The sequence below is a fragment of the Cherax quadricarinatus genome, chromosome 54 (assembly GCF_038502225.1).
Source record: "Cherax quadricarinatus isolate ZL_2023a chromosome 54, ASM3850222v1, whole genome shotgun sequence".
NCBI lineage: Eukaryota > Metazoa > Arthropoda > Malacostraca > Decapoda > Parastacidae > Cherax > Cherax quadricarinatus.
In genome coordinates this window covers 11,964,786-11,981,548 of record NC_091345.1, presented here as the reverse complement: position 1 = coordinate 11,981,548, position 16,763 = coordinate 11,964,786, and the positions used below count along the sequence as shown (strand labels likewise).

The 16,763-nt window shown below is 43.1% G+C and overlaps 1 protein-coding gene across 2 annotated transcripts in view; it reads right to left on the bottom strand.

Annotated features, from left to right (window-relative positions):
• Positions 1–12,359: 12,359 nt before the first annotated feature.
• Positions 12,360–16,763, bottom strand: part of LOC128699068 (homeobox protein unc-42-like) — a 259,437-nt gene continuing 255,033 nt past the window's right edge. For both annotated transcript variants that reach the window (XM_070096598.1, XM_070096599.1), the window contains exon 6: positions 12,360–12,539. In XM_070096598.1, coding sequence (XP_069952699.1) covers positions 12,367–12,539 — 173 coding nt within the window. In that variant the 3' untranslated portion in view covers positions 12,360–12,366. The remainder of the gene's footprint in view (positions 12,540–16,763) is intronic.

The window sequence follows — 16,763 nt, the reverse complement described above, 5'->3', positions numbered from 1 at the left end:
GTATTTACAGTATTTTAGGGAAGGAGGAGGTATATTACCTGGGAGTTGGTGGGGTTAACGGTCACTTTAATATTACTGTTGTCTAGTGAAAAACAATGCTTTTTGTGACATTACTTTGGAGAATTCCTGGTTGAACGTGCACATGACAGACACAAGTGCAACACTTGGGGATCTTGACTGAGGAAACGTTTCACCACACAGTGACTTCATCAGTCCGATACAGCCCCTCAGTCTGAAGCTGAGGAGCTGATTACTTCATACTCCTGGTTTTCACCACTTTTCTTTGCATTAGACTGATGCCACTGTGTGGCGAAAAGTTTCCTCAATAAAGACACAAGTGCTACACATGTGTCTAATTTATCAACTAGTCGGTTCTCTGAAGCATTTATCTACGTACACAGATGTTATCGATATTTTATTTTTCCACTTCTTAATTACTCGCTTTTCTACCTTACCACTGCACTATAAACCTTCCTCTGCCTGTTATTCTCACTTATTCCCATTTGTTTGAGATCTCACTCTTGTCCACTTGTTTTTAACTATCCACTTCTAGTAACACACAGTATCTGTAGGGAATACTTGTCAGGAAGACAGCAGCGAGTCGTGGTACGTGGGGAGGTGTCAGTGGGCACCTGTGACCAGCGGGGTCCGACAGGGGTCAGTCCTAGGACCAGTGCTGTTTCTGGTATTTGTGAACGACATGACGGAAGGAATAGACTCCGAGGTGTCCCTGTTTGCAGATGACGTGAAGTTGATGAGAAGAATTCATTCGATCGAAGACCAGGCAGAACTACAAAGGGATCTGGACAGGCTGCAGACCTGGTCCAGCAATTGGCTCCTGGAGTTCAATTCCACCAAGTGCAAAGTCATGAAGATTGGGGAAGGGCAAAGAAGACTGCAGACGGAGTACAGCCTAGGGGGCCAGAGACTACAAACCTCACTCAAGGAAAAAGAACAAGGGTGAGTATAGCACCAGGCACATCTCCTGAAGCGCACATCAACCAAATAACTGCTGCAGCATATGGGCGCCTAGCAAACCTCAGAACAGCATTCCGACATCTTAATAAGGAATCGTTCAGGACCCTGTACATCGTGTACGTTAGGCCCATATTGGAGTATGCGGCACCAGTTTGGAACTCACACCTAGCCAAGCACGTAAAGAAACTAGAGAAAGTGCAAAGGTTTGCAACAAGACTAGTTCCAGAGCTAAGAGGTATGTCCTACGAGTAGAGGTTAAGGGAAATCAACCTGACGACACTGGAGGACAGGAGAGATAGGGGGGACATGATAACGACATACAAAATATTGAGAGGAATTGACAAGGTGGACAAAGACAGGATGTTCCAGAGATTGGACACAGTAACAAGGGGACACAGTTGGAAGTTGAAGACACAGATGAATCACAGGGATGTTAGGAAGTATTTCTTCAGCCACAGAGTAGTCAGGAAGTGGAATAGTTTGGGAAGCGATGTAGTGGAGGCAGGATCCATACATAGCTTTAAACAGAGGTATGATAAAGCTCACGGTTCAGGGAGAGTGACCTAGTAGCGACCAGTGAAGAGGCGGGGCCAGGAGCTTGGACTCGGCCCCTGCAACCTCAACTAGGTGAGTACAGGCATCGTAATGGCTGTCGACTTACACCCCAAACCATCACATTAAAAAACTAACATTGAATTTTATCTTCGACTTGCTTTACTGTCTTTGATTACTTTACCTTATCTCAGGTTATGTGCGGGTATGTGTGTACGGATTGATGTGTACTCACCAGTTTGTGGTTGTAGAGGAGTCTTGGCCAGCCTCTTGACTACTCTCAGATGATCACCAGAAGCGGACTGGGTCTTAAAACGGGCCCGGGCATCCGTCACCTATCAGGTTGGCTCATTAACTGCTGAGGGCCAGAGGCGTGTTTTCAGTGCTTAGCTAAGACGCGTTCCATTTTCGTTTCAGTCTTTGTGCAGCTGCTGTGGCTTCAGTTTTTCGTGACTTTTTTCAGTTTTTTTTTATCCAGGCCAGTGGCCCACCGGGCATTGCCCAGATGCCCGTATGGCCAGTCACAAAATTTAGTTTATTTGTTTTTCTCTGTAGGTCATTTTTCTTTACTCCAGGACTAATATTATAGAGAATCTCTGGACTTTCTCTAGCATCTGGATATGCTTTCTCAGATAAGGTCTCCTTGCTGATGATTCATACTTTATTATGGGTCCCATGCACATCATATCTAGAATCCTGAAGATGTTTGTTCGAGGTACCTGAATGTCGTTTTGAAATCCATGATTTGGGTCCATTTTTTTTTTTACCTTCCTCTGATTTTTAGCCACAGTCCCTCAAGTCTGTACACATCCAGTCTCTGTCTTTTTTCCCCCTTAAACCTGACAGGTTCTGAAGTTTATCCAGCTCCTTTTATAGCCTTCCCTTATCTTTTCAGATTTTTATGTTGGTAATTTTGTGTCGTCCACTAATAGGGAATTTTAGGACTATATTGTTAAGTATATGGTTTGCACATTTCAAAAACAACTGCTAGTAACATTTGTCCATCCTGACACTTCTTATCAGCCTATAACTCTGTCTTTTTCCACTCAGGTTATTCCTTTATCCAACAAAGCACATTTCCCACTATCCTTTCCTGCACCTCCAGTTTGTTGACCATGCTTTTGCGGGAACACTGTTGAACGTCTTAAAATCCAGAAATGTCCAGTCATATTTTTCCTGCTTCATCCCTGTTACCTGTTGTATAACTCAAGAAGGTTTTTGAGGCAATATTTATCTTAAACCCCTACTGGCTGTCATGCAAGACTATGCCTCTTTAGGTAATCTACCACTTTGACTAGCTTTAAAATTACTTTAGGCAGTATGAATGTCAACAATTCTGATATTGTCTATCTGTAAAGGTCATATAACGCTTTCCTCTTCCCGAATATTGGAACATTTGCCATCTTCCATCTTTTTGGAATGCTTTGTGTTCATTAACTTGTAGATTTTTGCTAGCACTTCGTCAAGTTCCATTGCTTTTGATGTGTCCAGTTCAGCTTGCAGCTTCTTCATTTCATAACCTAGTGTAGTAACGTCGTTCAGTCTCCACTGGTGTATCCATTCCCTTTTTGATATCGCCTTTGTTTCCTTCAAACACTTGTTTAGTTCCTCACCGGCCTCCCTTTCATTACATGTCATCTTCTCACTTTTTCCCTTACTATCGTCTTCTGTATGTGCCTTTGCTTTTGCCACTATATGTTACATTCGTTTCTGACTCATTTCCTTCTCTGAAGACTTCTGCCCTCCGCCTCCTGTATCTCTTTAGTGTTCTTCATTTGTAGTTGAAGTGTTCATTGTTCTTAGCTTTTCTGTTTCTTTTACTCTTGGTGTGAATTTCTCCTCTGAACGGTTTACCTGTCATACTCCATCACATAGGATGGTTTACCTGTCATACTCCATCACATAGGATGGTTTACCTGTCATACTCCATCACATAGGATGGTTTACCTGTCATACTCCATCACATAGGATGGTTTACCTGTCATACTCCATCACATAGGATGGTTTACCTGTCATACTCCATCACATAGGATGGTTTACCTGTCATACTCCATCACATAGGATGGTTTACCTGTCATACTCCATCACATAGAATGGTTTACCTGTCATACTCCATCACATAGGATGGTTTACCTGTCATACTCCATCACATAGGATGGTTTACCTGTCATACTCCATCACATAGGATGGTTTACCTGTCATACTCCATCACATAGGATGGTTTACCTATTATACTCCATCACACAGGATGGTTTACTTGTAATACTCCATCGCGCAGGATGGTTTACCTGTCATACTCCATCACAGGATGGTTTACCTGTCATACTCCATCACACAGGATGGTTTACTTGTAATACTCCATCACACAGGATGGTTTACCTGTCATACTCCATCACAGGATGGTTTACCTGTCATACTCCACACAGGATAGTTTACCTGTCATACTCCATCGCACAAGATGGTTTACCTGTCATACTCCACACAGGATAGTTTACCTGTCATACTCCATCACACAGGACAATTTCCCAGTAAATTTAGATTATTATTATTATATGCATGGGAATTGGAGGTAATCAGAGATGACAGCAAGGGAAGCGTAGCTCCGTTTCCTTGGATCAAAAGGCTTTTGTCAGCATCAGAGGCTCCCCTTTGAATGTTTGATTGACGGGCCTAGTTTATTCTTTTGTTATGTAATGACTGTCACCTTGAAGCGGCCCTGCTCCAGTACGCTCTTGATCGTGTTGTCTACTGGGCACCTCTCATGGATTTCAAGTTGTCTGCTACTAAAACAAACCATATAACTTTTCACAAGACGCCTTATTATCCCTCATACCGTTCTATGCCTGTATAGTTCAGGTATCCCTAAACTATAGAGGCATCTAATGTCCTGGAAGCCTCGCATAACCTCCCTAAAAGCTGCCTCAATCTCTTAAAAATTCTAGCCCATCTTTTTTGGGAAGCTGATGCACAAACCTTGCTTCACCCACATTCAGCACTTGTCTTATCTAAACTAGATTATGGTGACCCATTATAGTCTTCAGCCTCCTCCGCTGCTCTTTCTAAACTTGATCCCATCATTAGACGATACATTTATGTCTAGGGGTTTATCAATCTTCCCTCAGTCGAGGACCTGTATTCAGAAGCAGCTTCACTTTTTGCAAGATCGAAGCGATGCCCCTGTTAGTTTGTCCATTTCCATGACCTTCACGATCCTTCCACGTATAGAACAGTTACGGATGTTTGTAAGGCTAATTTATTTAATGGTTGCTCCCATTTATTATGCCCCTTTCTTCTCCGTATTGACTCTAATGATATACTTTTATTTACCCTCCCCCCTTTACATTCACACTACGTCTTACTTTTTCCCTTCCTCCTAGGGATGTTCCGGTGATTCATGTTTGCTAGTCCAACATTTCCATGTGAAGAAGCTTGAACACCTTCACTCTCATTCTTACGCTATAGCCGTCTACACTGATGATTCTAAATCTCTCGATGGTGTCGGGTATGCAGTTGTTTTACCTGGAAAGAATAATCCAGGGTCATTACTAGAATCGGCCAGTGTTTTAACAGCAGTTATATACCATTCTTACTGTTATTATACACGTGATCATATCCAGTTTTATTATTCGTTGTTTCAGTTCCCCAAAGTGCATTACAAGCTATCAAGAAGTTCGAGTCCCCTTATCCCATCATCCTTCGTATATGACTTTGGTTACGTCGCATTTATAGTAAACAGAAAAAAGGTAGTTTCTTGCTGGGTCTCTGGACACGTTTGTGTTCAGGGCAGGATCAAACACTCATCCGCTCGGTCAGCTATTCATGACCTCCAGATTTCCCGTTGTGGTGCTCCTTTCTTGAACTTTTCTTTAGTGATCTCTCAACAACACAACCGCTGGCAACAACACTGGTACAAGTTGGACCACAATAAATTGTTTTCTATCAAACTACCGGCCATCGTCTTCCCACCGCTTTCGGATTTGATAAATCGCACACTCTAACATTTGCGTATTGGACACACGTGGTTCAACTTGGAGAAACAACAAGCACTGCTGTGCGTGGAATGTTGGGCCATGCTGTCATTCCATCATATTTTAACTGTCCTATCAACGGGCACACAGGATTCACTTTCTATGTCTACACCACCTCAACACTCATTCTAACTGATCTCCTCTCTGAAAGTCCCACCTTTGATGAAGACTCAATCTTTTTAACGGAAAGTGACCTACTGCATCAACTATGATTTAAATTATACTTTTACAGTGCCTCCCACCTTCACTGATTCCTTATCCTTGCTCACTCCTGCCACTTGTTCATTCCTAACCTTCGCACATCCTTACCTGCAGCAGTGTATAACCCATATGGTTTAGTGCTTAAATTTATTATTATAACAAATAATACTCTATTACTACTACTACTACTAATAATAATAATAATGAACTGACCTTCGGTGCCCCTGGCCACGCCTCCAGAGGGGCATTGTTTAACCTATACGGGTTCAGCATTTTTCCCAGAATTTCCCTTAAAATGCCATGATGCCGATGAGGGTTTCTTGATCCAAGGAACCGGATCTCTCCTCCAGTTCCTTGGATAGAACTTGATCGCCTCCTATTCCTCGGGTGCTTCTCAACGTAATAATAATAATAATTATGACCCCCACATGGGTTTAGCTCCTCACCTCGATTATAACAATAACAACTGTACCTTCAAGAGACAAAAAGACAAGGCCACCAGTCTTGGCAGAGTGCAAAATGTTTAGCAGGCTTCCGTCTCATCAGAGATACATAGTGTATGGAACAATGAAACAAGATTTGTATTGGCGCTTTATTGCACGTGGTTTACAAAGGCGGCCGCGGCAGTCACAGCACCTGCCGGCCTCTCTTACGACTAGACAACGGGAGTTGGAATGGGGTCGTCTGGGACAATGGCGTCTGTGAGGAGGTATCTGGGAAGAGGCGTCTGTGAGGGACTTCGAGGAAGGAGGCGTCTAGGAAGGGACGTCAGAGTTGGCAGGTGAGACACCAGGTAACGTACCCACCAGTCTTGAGTTCATCAGGCCACGTAAAAGGAAGAAAAATGGAAAAGAAGGCAGTACACGAGACTGACTGTGAGCTCAGTGATCTGGAGTGACATTCCTGCTAGTTTGAGGAAAACTGTAGGCTGGAAGAGAGTTAGGTGAGGGGTATGAGGAAGTAAGATCAGGGCTATAGGGTAGAGTTAGGTGAAGACTACGAGGAGCGTTAGGTGAAGAGTATCGGGAGAGTTAGGCACAGGCTATGATGAGAATCAATTGAAGGCTATGAGGAAAGTTAGGTGAAGGCTATGGAGAGGAAGGATAAGGAAAGTGTGTTTATTTGATATGATTATAGGTTTTGAGGCACCTTCAGTCTGGTAGACTTATTTGGAGACCGGAATCATTGAGTCACCTTTGAAATACAGTTACGTTCACTGTGCTGCTCTTGTAATGTCTGTACGGGATATTCCCTTCAAGGGTGGTGCCGGTGACGGGGGGGGGGGGGCTCTTGATTCAAGGAATTAGACGTATCCTCCCTTTTAGATCGAACCTGAATACCTCCTATTCTCCAGGCGCTACATGATCCCTACAGGTTTCACGCTCTCTCCTGATTAAAATGAAATTAACCATACCACGTTCCTTTAGACAAGAAGCTTTCGTTCTGGGCATTAACTCCGAACTATTAAAAATTTCAAGGCTCTGTATGACCCTTTCGAATTTTGCACTTGATAATAAAAATAATAATAATAATAATAATAATAATAATAATAATCAAGAATAACCCAAGAAAGCCAAAAATGCCTTTTTTTTTTTTTCACTGGAACTTTTAGGTGTTCTCACCCAGGGTGCAACCCACAACAGTCGACTAACTTCTAGGTGTTTACTCACTGTTAAGTGAAGAGGAACAGCAGGTGTTAGGAAACTTGGTGGTCAGCTTCTCCCCACCCGAGACTGAACCCGGGCGCTTCTGGCTGTGAGGTGAATGCTGTACCCACTGAACTATGAGGATAAAGGTGACTGCATAAAAATAACACTTTAAAGTGGTAGACAAGATCAGATTAGCTTCCCATGGTCATTTATTATAAAAATTTAACCGTTAAAGTTTCGGGGAATCAGTCACCATCTTCAGGCTCCTGAAAGTTACATAAAATATGTAATTTGTAAAAAAAAAAAAATAACAGTCAGCTTTCTATATATGTGCAAGGTTAAAAGTAGAGACACTAATGGTTATAACCGTAATCACATTTTTTAAGGGGGGCGTGGAGGGGTAAGCCAGTGGAAGGCCTCGGTCAGATGACCAAAAGCTCCAGCTGCGGGTCATCATATGACTAAGACCGGAAACACCTGTCCTCTGTCCTGACAAACCTTACCTAACCTAACCTAAAAAGATACAATTGAAACATCAGAGATGCGGGTGGTGACGCAGAGCCCTGAATGGTGGCGCTGGACGCTGTCTGGCTCGCTCTTGGCTCCAACCTCATTCTCTCTCATTACCCAGGTGCTGCATGACCCGTACGGGTTCAGCACTACCTAGCGCGGCCTTTGTTCCAGTAAAAGATTGTTCTATAGTGCCTTTTCAAAGTGAACAACCTTCAAGGTGAACAACCATCAAGGTGAACAACCTTCAAGGTGAACAACCTTCAAGGTGAACAACCATCAAGGTGAACAACCTTCAAGGTGAACAACCTTCAAGGTGAACAACCTTCAAGGTGAACAACCTTCAAGGTGAACAACCTTCAAGGTGAACAACCTTCAAGGTGAACCTTCAAGGTGAACAATCTTCAAGGTGAACAATCTTCAAGGTGAACAACCTTCAAGGTGAACAACCTTCAAGGTGAACAACCTTCAAAGTGAAAAACCTTGAAGGTGAACAACCTTCAAGGTGAACAACCTTCAAGGTGAACAACCTTCAAAGTGAAAAACCTTGAAGGTGAACAACCTTCAAGGTGAACAACCTTCAAGGTGAACAACCTTCAAGGTGAACAACCTTCAAGGTGAACAACCTTCAAGGTGAACAACCTTCAAAGTGAAAAACCTTGAAGGTGAACAACCTTCAAGGTGAACAACCTTCAAGGTGAACAACCTTCAAGGTGAACAACCTTCAAAGTGAAAAACCTTGAAGGTGAACAACCTTCAAAGTGAAAAACCTTGAAGGTGAACAACCTTCAAGGTGAACAACCTTCAAGGTGAACAACCTTCAAGGTGAACAACCTTCAAGGTGAACAACTTTCAAGGTGAACAACCTTCAAGGTGAACAACCTTCAAGGTGAACAACCTTCAAGGTGAACAACCTTCAAAGTGAACAACCTTCAAGGTGAACAACCTTCAAGGTGAACAACTTTCAAGGTGAACAACCTTCAAGGTGAACAACCTTCAAGGTGAACAACCTTCAAAGTGAACAACCTTCAAGGTGAACAACCTTCAAGGTGAACAACTTTCAAGGTGAACAACCTTCAAGGTGAACAACCTTCAAAGTGAACAACCTTCAAAGTGAACAACCTTCAAAGTGAACAACTTTCAAGGTGAACAACCTTCAAGGTGAACAACCTTCAAGGTGAACAACCTTCAAAGTGAACAACCTTCAAAGTGAACAACTTTCAAGGTGAACAACCTTCAAGGTGAACAACCTTCAAGGTGAACAACCTTCAAAGTGAACAACCTTCAAAGTGAACAACCTTCAAAGTGAACAACCTTCAAAGACACTATCAATAACTCCCTTAAACTGTAATATACTATCTTTTTTAAAATTCTCATATCTCAAGCATTCTGAGACTCGCTTATAATTTTTATAATCAACTGCACATAGTATATAATCATTAGAAGTTAAGATAACATCTGTATATAAGTCGGGGGAGTTGGTCACTCTGGAGCAGTTGTTTGTCCTTGTTTGTTATGCTTGTTGCTTGAGCATAGTCACCTCCGACGTGTCATTATCCTGACTGATTTAGAAACACGCGTGAACACTAGGACATATTCATCAGAAAATGTTTCTAATATGTCCTGGTGTTTGCATACGTGTCTTTCTAAACCAATTTGTTGGTATCTATTATTAAGGTTTATACAATTGCCTGACCGCTGCATCAACACGCCCTCCAGGAGTGGCTTACGCACTGGCCGGGAGTTTTACGACTCACTCGCCATAGGCTGAAACCCCACCTGTTCCGTGGAATGTTACTAGTGCTCTTTTTTTTTCTTAACTTTGTACATATAACAGAAAATGATGTACAATTTTTTTGTAAATTTCATATTTTGTGCAACATTGTACAAAAAAAGATCTGTCTGGAGTGAGGAAGAGGATAGAGGAGAGGACCGGTTTAACTAGCTAGTTGATAGTGTTTCTGTGGGTAGTGGGTGAAGATTTCCAAGTTATTTGAAAGGGATATTTGTATTTCTTGGTGAGACGAAAGTAGAGAAAGTAGTCGGGGTTTTTCCTTAGAGGGGGGAAGGGTATTCTCCCCTCAGGTGAGGTATTTACAGTGTTTTAGGGAGGGAGGAGAGGGATATTGTCTGGGAGTTTGTTTTTCGTGGTGTTAACGGGTAACCTTACTACTGTTGTCTGGTGGAAGAGGGATGCTTTCCCTGGCATTACTTTAGAAAATTCTCAAAATTGACCAATAACCATACGAAGAGCTGACAGTACTGAGTAAACAAAATTATTTTGGAAGGCAGTGTTGAAAGCATCCCCTTCTCTCAGTCATCATAAACATTGACTAATATCTATATTACATAGTACATATACACCAATAGTCGCACACACGCACTTTGAAGTATTTGAGATATTTATAAGAGTATTCTCATTAAGACTAGGCCTATCATAAATTAAATTTATTTTGCAAAAACACCGTTGCAAAACTTGTATTGACGGTAAGAAACACTTGGAGGAACTTGAAGATCTGCTCTTGTCAGAAAATGGCTTCCGGGTTGAAGGAAGATGTGAGGGTATGGGATTGGGGTGGCGTAGCGAGATGAATACATATCTTAAGTATCGTAAAACTTGCTTTTCGACAATGCATTGTTCTTGTACAGATTACTGTGTGGGCGACAGATGTACTCCGCCACCTAGGAAAAACACTCAATATAGTTATGCAAATTCTTAAGATAGGTTAGGTAAATTAAGCAATGTTACGTTACGTAAATTTTAGCAATGTTAGGTTATGTTGCTTAGTTTATTGTGCTGAAAAAAATGGCAAATAAAAAATCAGCGTAACTATATTTAATTGTTTTACCTAAGGAGAGGCGACTCTTCAGGTGATCCTGTTGTATTATTGCGAGCCAAAGCTTGAAATCACACATGACCGGAAACATTCGCACCAGAACAGGGCAATATCGACTCTTATTACAAAATAATAATGATAATAAATTTATGTGATGCCACTTTGAAGAATGTACCAGATTTAGCGTGGATACATGACCTGTATCATAACCCTGACAGCCTGAGAAAGACTTTTACAGCGCCCCGGTCACTTGCAGAAATAAACCATACGCTTACCTTATAAAGAACTGGGTACGAAACAGTACTATTTGTAAATAGCGATTAAGTAGATTACGAATAAACATGTGTACGAGATGGTCATTCCACTGATGATTGGTGATTCCATCTGGAAAGCAAGGCTTCTATTTTGCTGGGCTCAAATATGCTCAACATCCAATACCGGTAAAAAAATTTTCAAAGAAAAGAAAGAGCTTTAGGTATTCAAAGATTAAACTGCATTTACAGAGAAAGACAGAAATAGCACTTGTCACTATACCTGCATTATCAAAAATTGTCTTTGTTTGGACTCGTTTTTTTTTCAAGAATGGTTTAATTATGGGAAGCCTGTTTGAGATTCTCCCATCAGGGATACCAGTTATCATATAATCACAAGCGTCCGAAACTGGTGATTAATATTTTTGATTGTGTGCTACGCATTAGCCTTCTCAAGTACAAATTTAACACGACTAGGATAAAAATATCAACGAAGAGAAATGTATGCTAAAAACCATAGCAACCTACTATGACTCCGAAGTACCTTTGTTCACAGAATATAACAGTTCTTTTCAATCTTTAAGGGTTGAGGTTCACAAAAAAGAGTAATCCGAGACGGAGAGGAGGTTTGTGGGTGTGTGAGCAGCAAGTGATGGCTAGGGCGCCTCGTGCAGCAGTTGATCTCCTTCAGGATCAGAGACAGCGTCCTGGTCGTGGTTGGAGTCTTGCTGATGCAAGTGATCGTGAGAGGCAAAGTCGTGGAGTGGGCGACTGCTGGTCTCGTAGCCAGTCAAAGAAGGATGGTTAAAATCGCTCTCCATCTGGCTATATGCCTCAGATACTGGCGTGTAAGATATACCAGCGTGTGAGTGTGGCGGCAGCAACGGTGGCGGGTATACCACAGAAGTTTTACCTTCCCCCGTGGCTGTCTCTTGGCTGGAGAGGTTACACCCGGCCATCAGGCTGCTGTACTCGTGTAGCTGTGACGGCGCAGGACTCGCCGGGAACTCTGATCCGGTGTCTCCGGGTCTTCGAAGATTATTAGTTGTGCTGCTGTTGCTGCTACTGCCGCTGTGGGCCTCGTACTCTGCTGCAGTATGGTCTCCTTCTAGAGAGTACGATGGGTGGCCGTAAGCGGAGGCGGTCGTCACAGCCGAAGCTGCGGTGTGGTTGGAGGCGTGGCGCAACCCATGCTCAGTGCTGGCGGCTGTGGAAGGTCCCTGCAGCGCTTCGCCGGCCGAGTACCCGTAGTAGTAATGGTAATAGCTGGAGTAGTATGACGGGTAAGCGGCGGCGGCGGCTGCTGCAGATGACTGATGGGCGGGACTTCCAGCGGCCGCCAGGGACCGCAGATGGACATCTAGGTTTGGTACTGAAGCATGGGCGCCGACAAGTTTGGGTGGTGCGTGGTGTTCATGGAGAGAGCTGTGAGGGACTTCTTGTACCAGTCCTCGTCTGCGGCTGTCTGCAGCCCCGAGAAGCAGGGCGAGGCCAGCCCCTTCTTGTACCAGTCGTCCTCCGTCGCCATACCTGCTGGGGTCAGAACACACACAAGGGTCATAACACAACTAAACTAACACCAGAATATCGCCCTTATAACTACGTGAGTGAGATTATAGTTCACCACTAGTCAAGAATTCTTTAACCTTAAAAACAAAGATTAAATTGTATATACAGACCAGAGATAAACTTATCCGTGTATATATCTTATTCTAAATGTATAAAAATAATGATTATAGAAGATTAAATACAATTATGATGATTAAAGATAATTGTAGATGCAATAATTGTGATTTATTAAAAGTAGTTATAATAATAATATATAGTACAAGGCAAAAATGAGCACTTTTTTAATTAAGCCAAAGGAATCGTGACAAGAATAGGGAAGGGAAGGACTGTGATAGGAAGACTTAAACAGTAAAACACACGTTGTTGGGAGACAGGGAGGTAAGAAAGGTTAAGTGGCCTAACCACTTTAGGTGAGTTTTAAGTCATATAGTGACGAGTGCAGAGTTCCTGCAGTTGGGTTGCTTGGCTAATTGGGTTTTAATTATTCCAGTAGACCGAAATACGAGCCTATGGGGTGAGAGGTAAACGCTAAATTATGCATCCCCACCACGAGTACTTACACTGCTGCTTTCAGTGTATAAACATCAAGAGAGATAAACTCATTAGGATAATTGGTTGATTGGTTAACTGGGCTTAAAGCTTATCGGCTGAGGGTCATTAAAGCTGCATGTCACCTGTTCATCACTAGTCAAGAATACTTTAATCCCTAAAGTACGGATTAAAGAAAACTCTCAGCATATATACACGAAGAAATATACATCTCAGTGTATATATACACGGAGAAATATACACCTCAGTGTATATATACACGCAGAAACATACACCTTAGTGTATATACACACGCAGAAACATACACCTCAGTGTATATATATACAGAGAAGCATAAATCTCAGTGTATACACGGAGAAACATACACCTCAGTGTATATATATACAGAGGAGCATAAATCTCAGTGTATACACGGAGAAACATACACCTCAGTGTATATATACAAGGAGAAATATACACCTCAGTGTATACACGGAGAAACATACACCTCAGTGTATATATACAAGGAGAAATATACACCTCACAGTGTATATATATCCTGTTTATGCTTATAATTGCGAGAAGATAATCATAAAGGTAAGTTTTTATAGCAAAGTTAAATACCCAACGTCGCTTATAATTTTAGTTATCAAAATTTTACGAGGCGTCTGTTGTCAAAACAAAACCAATAACTTTTTTACTAAAAATTTTTTTTTTCAGATTTTTTTTTACAATTTTTATACCGTATTAACAACGCAATAAATTAATATAAGCGCCCTTTTATTACTGTATTTCCTTTAGCATCAGCGGAAACAACGAACACCAAAGATAAATAATTAATAAAGCAACATATACAGGTAATTATACATTTTTATTTATTTATATATTTATGTATTATGTTATTATCTGATAAGATTTTAAGGGGAATTAACACAGTATGGGACGTAAATGTTGCAGATGTTCTACAGTGCTGCCTTTAACACAGTCTTAGAGCTATGCAGTGACAGTAAATAAGAAAGATCTAGAGCAGGATAGCCCAGTAAAGATTAGTGAAGAGGCTCAGCTCAGTAGAGCTAACACAAGGTATTCTCTCAGATGATTACATTCTTAACTACTAAAATATATTATCTGGAGCAGTGTTTTTTTTTAACATGGGAAACTAGCCACCCTGGGGTGTCTCATGTTAGTGCCAGGAGTGACTTGACTGGGAGTGACGTATCGGTAATTCCCGGCTCACTACAGTGATATGACCGGTAGTGCTACAAGCACCTCTATCTACTTCCTTACGTAATGTAGAACATCTCCGGTTTCACAACCTGTATACAATTGCTATGACAGCAGCGGCGGGCCAGATGCAACCTGGAGAATCCAGGTGGTTGAGGGTGTGTTGTGTCGCCCTGTGTCTTGTGCGTCTCAGTGTTGTGTCGCCCTGTGTCTTGTATCAGTGCTGTGTCGCCCTGTGTCTTGTGCGTCTCAGTGTTGTGTCGCCCTGTGTCTTGTGCGTCTCAGTGTTGTGTCGCCCTGTGTCTTGTATCAGTGCTGTGTCGCCCTGTGTCTTGTATCAGTGCTGTGTCGCCCTGTGTCTTGTGCGTCTCAGTGTTGTGTCGCCCTGTGTCTTGTATCAGTGCTGTGTCGCCCTGTGTCTTGTATCAGTGCTGTGTCGCCCTGTGTCTTGTGCGTCTCAGTGTTGTGTCGCCCTGTGTCTTGTATCAGTGCTGTGTCGCCCTGTGTCTTGTGCGTCTCAGTGTTGTGTCGCCCTGTGTCTTGTGCGTCTCAGTGTTGTGTCGCCCTGTGTCTTGTATCAGTGCTGTGTCGCCCTGTGTCTTGTGCTTCTCAGTGTTGTGTCGCCCTGTGTCTTGTATCAGTGCTGTGTCGCCCTGTGTCTTGTGCGTCTCAGTGTTGTGTCGCCCTGTGTCTTGTGCGTCTCAGTGTTGTGTCGCCCTGTGTCTTGTATCAGTGCTGTGTCGCCCTGTGTCTTGTGCGTCTCAGTGTTGTGTCGCCCTGTGTCTTGTGCGTCTCAGTGTTGTGTCGCCCTGTGTCTTGTATCAGTGCTGTGTCGCCCTGTGTCTTGTGCGTCTCAGTGTTGTGTCGCCCTGTGTCTTGTGCGTCTCAGTGTTGTGTCGCCCTGTGTCTTGTGCTTCTCAGTGTTGTGTCGCCCTGTGTCTTGTATCAGTGTTGTGTCGCCCTGTGTCTTGTGCTTCTCAGTGTTGTGTCGCCCTGTGTCTTGTATCAGTGTTGTGTCGCCCTGTGTCTTGTATCAGTGTTGTGTCGCCCTGTGTCTTGTATCAGTGTTGTGTCGCCCTGTGTCTTGTGCTTCTCAGTGTTGTGTCGCCCTGTGTCTTGTGCTTCTCAGTGTTGTGTCGCCCTGTGTCTTGTATCAGTGCTGTGTCGCCCTGTGTCTTGTGCTTCTCAGTGTTGTGTCGCCCTGTGTCTTGTATCAGTGTTGTGTCGCCCTGTGTCTTGTATCAGTGTTGTGTCGCCCTGTGTCTTGTATCAGTGCTGTGTCGCCCTGTGTCTTGTGCTTCTCAGTGTTGTGTCGCCCTGTGTCTTGTGCTTCTCAGTGTTGTGTCGCCCTGTGTCTTGTGCTTCTCAGTGTTGTGTCGCCCTGTGTCTTGTGCTTCTCAGTGTTGTGTCGCCCTGTGTCTTGTATCAGTGTTGTGTCGCCCTGTGTCTTGTATCAGTGTTGTGTCGCCCTGTGTCTTGTATCAGTGTTGTGTCGCCCTGTGTCTTGTATCAGTGTTGTGTCGCCCTGTGTCTTGTATCAGTGTTGTGTCGCCCTGTGTCTTGTGCTTCTCAGTGTTGTGTCGCCCTGTGTCTTGTATCAGTGTTGTGTCGCCCTGTGTCTTGTATCAGTGTTGTGTCGCCCTGTGTCTTGTGCTTCTCAGTGTTGTGTCGCCCTGTGTCTTGTATCAGTGTTGTGTCGCCCTGTGTCTTGTATCAGTGTTGTGTCGCCCTGTGTCTTGTATCAGTGTTGTGTCGCCCTGTGTCTTGTATCAGTGTTGTGTCGCCCTGTGTCTTGTGCTTCTCAGTGTTGTGTCGCCCTGTGTCTTGTGCTTCTCAGTGTTGTGTCGCCCTGTGTCTTGTATCAATGCTGTGTCGCCCTGTGTCTTGTATCAATGCTGTGTCGCCCTGTGTCTTGTATCAGTGTTGTGTCTGTCAGACGGTTATACCTCACAGTAAGTTAGCACATTGTCTTCGAGGCGCTGTTGATGAAGACATCAATCACTCTTGGGATGTGTGAAACATTACTCTTGGGATGTGTGAAACATTACTCTTGGGATGTGTGAAACATTACTCTTGGGATGTGTGTGAAACATTACTCTTGGGATGTGTGTGAAACATCACTCTTGGGATGTGTGAAACATTACTCTTGGGATGTGTGAAACATTACTCTTGGGATGTGTATGAAACATTACTCTTGGGATATGTGTGAAACATCACTCTTGGGATATGTGAAACATCACTCTTGGGATGTGTGTGAAACATTACTCTTGGGATGTGTGTGAAAGATCACTCTTGGGATATGTGAAACATCACTCTTGGGATGTGTGCGAAACATCACTCTTGGGATGTGTGTGAAACATCACTTTTGGGATGTGTGTGAAACATCACTCTTGGGATGTGTGTGAAACATCACTCTTGGGATATGTGAAACATCAC